The sequence below is a fragment of the Pholcus phalangioides genome, unplaced genomic scaffold, assembly GCF_987345545.1.
Source record: "Pholcus phalangioides strain wild (caught in Gottingen) unplaced genomic scaffold, Ppha-v1.0 ptg000010l_1, whole genome shotgun sequence".
Lineage (NCBI taxonomy): Eukaryota > Metazoa > Arthropoda > Arachnida > Araneae > Pholcidae > Pholcus > Pholcus phalangioides.
Window position 1 is genome coordinate 1,266,738 of NW_028301603.1, and position 6,287 is coordinate 1,273,024.

The 6,287-nt window shown below is 42.1% G+C and overlaps 1 protein-coding gene across 1 annotated transcript; it reads left to right on the forward strand.

Annotated features, from left to right (window-relative positions):
* The first annotated feature begins 4,509 nt into the window (after positions 1-4,509).
* Positions 4,510-5,397, forward strand: LOC149080731 (uncharacterized). Its single transcript, XM_089237361.1, has one exon. The coding sequence runs from the start codon at positions 4,510-4,512 to the stop codon at positions 5,395-5,397; it is 888 nt and encodes a 295-aa protein (XP_089093487.1).
* Positions 5,398-6,287: the final 890 nt, after the last annotated feature.

Here is a 6,287-nt window from a genome sequence, read left to right on the forward strand (position 1 = left end):
TGCTTGTTTCATTGGCTCATTTTTATTATTTTTACGCAACTCGTGAATTGTTTAATCAAATCAGATTTTGTTCGCGCTACAGTTAAATACCAAACAGACATGTAAAAAAGAAAAATAGCCACAAGGAGACCAAAGGTCCCAGGCAGGTCATTACAATAATTTTCCAATTTAAAATAAAACTTATAATTAAAAGTATATTAAATGAAATCTCAAAATTTTTTACATATATTTATAACAGTTGTTACCAACAAAACAAATGCCGATGGGAAAACAAACTAATGAAATAAAATGAAGAAAAATCAAGGGGAGGATGCTGGGACAAGTAGAACAGTTTGGTTATAATCAAGAGTGGATAATACGGACCATCCCATAATTAGACTCGATTCTTCGTGAAAAACATTTATCAAAAAGCGTTTTCTGATTTAGGATCGAACGAATATTTCGGGAGTTAAAACGTTTTGACGTTCTGTAGCGGTGTCAGTTTTATTCATCCGTGCCTTGGTGGTGGTTGTTTTTTTGTGACGTCATCGGTTTCGAGTAAATTAACTCGAAACTGATGACTTCACATTCGGCAAAAAACAACCAAGTAAGAAGAGGAGACACGAACTTTCGTCTACTCCAATTAAACGCAGACAAACCTAAGATCTGTATCGAACATATGGAAACTTTCGTAAGAGCAGTCAGTAGATGTCGTTCTACTTCAAGAACCATGGCAAAATAGAGGATTTTTGCGTGGTATGCCACAATAATGGCAGTCGTGGACGGCGTAACTAAGCAAAAGAGCTATATTAGTCCCATCGACTCATTAGATCGGTCGCCACCTGGTAGCTGTTCAGATAAGTCTGCAGGTATAATTGTTGGTAGTGCAGTTATAATTGTAAGTGTCTACATTTCTCCGCACAGAGAAGTAGACGAAGCCATAGTGGAGATGGATGATCTTTGCGAGTCAGCACCAGGTATCGACATTATCTTCTGTGCGGACGCAAATTGTCATTCTTCGTGGTGGGGCTATCGAGAGACGGATCCAAGAGGGCGCGCGATGCAGGAATTTCTCACCAACAGGAACTTGTTTCTATTTAATTCTAGACGGACAAGACCTACCTACAAATTTTATGACGCAAAAGGATGGCCAGATGTTACTTTTACCACGTCAGAAAATATTTACAGGCGTTCCGATTGGTCAGTAGGTACGGAAGATTCGTATAGTGCACACAAATATATTCATCTCTACAACCCAATATTACGCATACATATCAAAAACCCACGAAGTATAGAACTACCGCAAGACGATTAGCAAAGATCAGGCCTGCTACAGAGCAGATCTTCATGGACCTCCAAGAACAACTTCACATGGTTTTGGACGCGGATCAGGTTAATGCATGCTTTGATGCCTCAATGCAGCGGCTGAAAGAACGATGTACCCAGGTGCTGGGCTATACCCAACCGCGCATTGCCGATTCTCTGAAATGGTGGACGGATGAGTTAGCAGCTTTTCACGCAGGCAACTCCGTAAATTAGAGAGTCGTTTCATTAAGGCCAAGGATGATGGTAGAGTGCAGGCGAGGAAGGAGTTTAGAAAATTCAGAGCAGGGCATATTAAGGCCGTAAACAAAGCAAAAACGACTAGTTGGATTGCCTTCTGCACAGAGGAACGCCACCCATTTGGACAAGCATACAAATCTGTTCAAAACGAAGCGTCTGCCACCACAGGTAATGATCCCGAACGGTCCACATAATGGTGCGACAATGCTGGAAGCAGCCCAAGCACAATTGGAGATTTTTCCGAACCTCCCGGATACTATGAATTTGACTCCATACACGCCATCTATGATTATGACAGACCCACCATTCACTTAACGGAGATCAATCAAATAGTCAGAAGACTGAACAATAAACGAGCTCCGGGTACGATAATATAAATACTCCTCTTTTGAAATGAGTTGTCGCAGCCCGTGGTCGTGTTATCACAGATATCTTCAATAGTTTAGTCAAGTTGTCGGTGTTCCCAAAGTGTTTCAAACGTGATAAGAACTTGCTTTTCCTGAAGAAAGATAGGGATCCAGGGGTGCTGCAGTCGTATCGTCCCATCTATTTACTCTCAACAATGGGTAAAGTTCTAGAAAAGAAAAATTGGTGGTGCAACGGACCACCTACTATCTAGAGAAGGCAGACTGGCTTAGCCCAAGACAGTTCGGATTTCGTACAGGTGGCTCGGCAGAAAAAGCAGTAGCATCACTGATTGAGAAGATCACGACTAGACATATTGCACCGGTCACCAAATGAGAAGGGGCGCCGAAACGCGTTAAATATACATCGCTAGAAAAATATCTTTAAGATACGTATTTATAAAAAAAAATAAATATAAAATATACATGAAAAATGACCGAGATGAGAATTTTTTTTCACAAAAAAAGGTTGAGTATATATAATATTACGGTTATTTTTCGAAAAGAAAATAATTGATGGGCAGTGCACCTATATACATACAGTACATAGCCATTTTGGTCAGATAAAAATACACACTCTCTCTCTTCAGCTCTTTTCATTTACCCCTGCAGGAGATTTTGGGGAAGAAGACGAAATTTCTTTCTTTTTTGATGTGCTGTAAAAAATAAAAGTAATGGAGTAATTGCCCTCGGCCACCCAATTTTTCTACTAACGAGAGCAAATGTGTACCTGTGTTGTAGGGAATTGTACAGGAATTGAAGGTGTCTTCTAATGTGGGAAAGATTTTGAGCCAGAGGCCTTTCATGCCCTTTTTTCCCGACTTGTATTACTTTTATTAAAAATCGAATGGTCAACACAGTACAGTATTTCGAAAAAAACAAAAAAAATTGAATAAATAAAAACTATGATTATAGCTGACCATTTTAAATAGGGAACCTGCACTTGGGTCTCGTTCCTACTTGTCACACGAGAAGAAACAAAAATGTTCTAACATGAAAAAACCCATGCACTTTAGCGCTCCCGATCACTGGCCAGTCTTCCGAATCGCCAGACTTTCCTATTAGTGCAACCAGTGGCAGCTCGGTGTGCTCTAGAAGGGCTTCAAATCTCTAGGACCACCTGGGGACCTACGACGCCTACTTTAACATTGCTCGGGTACCTAATACTACACCTCGCAACTCACCTACGCCTGGAAATGGGCACACAAGCGTTAGTGCTTCACTCTGAACAACCCCTACGCACAGGACTGCCGGGAGGGGACTGGATTGATGATTGTGAGAGTTTCATGTGCCGGATTGTGCAAGGTGAGTCTGGTACCTTTCATTATCAAGGATATGCTATCTTCAATAGAAAAAAAAGACTAAGCCAGCTTAAGACTATGCACACGGGGTGTCACTGGGAAGTGATGCGTGGAACGTTGCAAGACAACGTTTCTTACTGCTCCAAGGAAGAAACTAGCGTATCACTAGTTTACACACTGGGTGTTCCTGAAAAGTATAACACTATGATCGAAATACAGCAGTATGCAGTCCGGGTACACTCTCAAAGATATGTACGATAAATTCTTTAGCGTAAGCGCTAGATTTCATACTTCCTTTCAAAGATATGCTATGCTATATGAAACTCCCAGAGACTTCCAGACCACCTGTCTGGTATTCTGGGGACGCCCTGGTTCCGGGAAATCCGCACAAGCAGCACTCAACTATCCAGACGCCTATCACGAGATGAGCGATGACTGGAAAAACCACTCAGAAAAACTACTTGGCCCGGTGGGGCATGATGCTCTTAAGATGGCCCTGTCCCTTCAGCAGGGCCGTAGCGTGCTTACTCGAGGGCAGTCTTTTCTTGGAGTCTCCTTGAAATGGTTATGCTCAGAAAAAGGAGTTACAAGCGCACCCCCCCCCCCCATTCGGCTCGTTGCAGCGCCCAAGTTGCCTCAGATTAGTTACGGGCCTGTCCATGTTGCAGGGCCCTTCTGTTTCTTAGTACCGAGTTATGAAAGGGATCATTTCAAATGAAGTTCATGAGTTTTATAGATATGGAAGAAATCATACAGAAATATATCTTTAATTTAACCACTTTTATTATCATCTTAGCCCGTATGTGATGCGTGCTGCACTACACGAAATTCACCACGAAACTCAATTAAAATAAGCATGAAGAAGATAGACCCTTTGTGATGAGTACCCTGCATAAGTGTGTGACGTTTTCCTTTTTAATGTTTTTAAATCTCTTAATTAAATCAAACAAGTTGGGTTTTTATGCTTGTTTACAAGTTAAATAGCAGTAATCCCATTCTAGAAGTTTTCCGGTTGGCGCGCTAACCCCTCGATGGGGGACCCCCTGAGGTAGCAATTTTTTGCTGCGGTCAAGTTGCCGTTTTTTGTTGTACCCCTGTGTCAGGAAAGTTTTCTGACAAGGATGAACCGGGTAGCGAACTCGCGACACCTCTAAACATCCTTTGGTACTTTAGACGAGCATCTTATCGACCGGGCTACCGCGCCCCTCCTCATTTGGGTAGGGAGGTTTGGACGGACTGAATTCTTATAAGACCCGATTTCTATGAAGGGAACAATAGGAGTTGGCTTCATCATCACAGTGTGGACTTGTTCCAGAATCAAGTTCCGCTGCCTGGTGCGGAACAATGCTCATCGGATGAAGCTATTAGTATATTCACGGACGGCTCAAAAACAGACATCCACGGCCTGCGCATACGTAGTTATGAATGCAGAAGGATCTGTTGAAGAGGCTTGGAGTCGACGGTTGCGTCAAGGGAACAGCATCTTTCAGGCGGAGGTTCTGGCCATACTAGCTGTAGTAGAATGGGTGATTAAGCAAAATCAGCAGACGACGATATATACTGACTGCGCGTCTAGTATTAATGCGACTCGTGATCAGCGCAGTCCACATGAAAATAATTGTCGAATACACAAACATTTATACAACCATCCGTCTATCTGTATCAAATGGGTCAAAGGCCATGCAGGAATAGCGGGGAATGAAATTGCGGACAGATTGGTCAAAGATGCTCTTAATCTCCCAACGGAAAAACAACTCTTGCTACAACGCAGTCACATCAAGCAGGCGCTAAAAAGTGACCTGTTACAAAAGTGGCAACAGCTATGGGACAAGAATGCACATAAAGATGCCTATAAGATACAGAAACGCGTCCGTTGGAATAGTACCACTTGGTCTAGAGAGAAAGTGATTATGATAACTGCTGAACACGGCCCATTCCCGACATATCTAGAACGTTTCAAGAAGTCGGACAACGCCATGTGTGCTTGTGGTGAGATTGGATCTTTATGGCATTACCTGACATCTTGCCCATATACAAAAAAATTTCATTTTGGTGCTATCCCCGAAAACGGTCGACTGTTTCAAAATGAGAGTTTTGAAGAGCCCTATGAGTCTTGCTCGTATGCGGTGGAGTATATTGTTCCTCGATAACAACTTACACCGCATACATACTAAGAAGACTGGCAGTGCGCGTCTGAGCGGTGAGAGCGATGACGAGTTCAAACCGGCAAGAGCCTCAGGGATTGCTCTTAAGAGGAAATATGATCTTCGACCGCGTCGGCGTCAACAGAAGTGACCAATAAATGGAAAACTGAAGCAAGTTCACCTGCAAGGAGATAAATCAAGTCATTGATGGCAAGGACGTTTTTAGTGTGATTTACTCGGCTATAATGAATTGTGCTGATCTTAGTCCACCTGGTGACGATTCCGGTAACGACTTGCGGCCTAAACGATGATGATCTGCGACTAATTCACCGTGATTCGAAATTTTATATTCCAAGATTATCGGCAATCATTCGATCGATTGACGATTACTACATTCTTAAGGGATGGACGGCTATACACCACCATCTTATAATCCCGTTTATAATTTTGATTGCCTATTGGCGTTGATTGTTTAGATTTTATTTATTTGTTATATGACTTCAGGGGTTGACGATCAATTTTTATGTAATTTATTTTATTTGTTGCTGCCTTCGTCTGAGGTGGTCATGTTACGTCGGTTTTAGTAAAATTTTCCGGTTACACCCATCCTTCGGGAACGCTTCGATATCTGTCCGAGATGGGAAGCGGGACGTGTCCGGTCTTCAAAGGTCATGTGGAACATATACCGCTGTAATAAACGATTTCAAGGCGTTATATCCGTTATTTGCGTATCTTTTCTTTGACTTATGTACGTCAGTGCCACCTTTCGGCTGTTTTTTTACTTATATGTCAAAACATATATTATATACATATATTATGTATTTTACTTATCCTGTCAAAAACATTCCCGTGGTCTTAGCGATGCTAACCCTCCAAACCGTTTTTTATTTCGGTTA

What these genes read in the sequence shown, in the direction of transcription:
- LOC149080731 (XM_089237361.1), top strand. Translation starts at nt 4,510, where the DNA reads ATGAAGGGAACAATAGGAGTTGGCTTCATCATCACAGTGTGGACTTGT.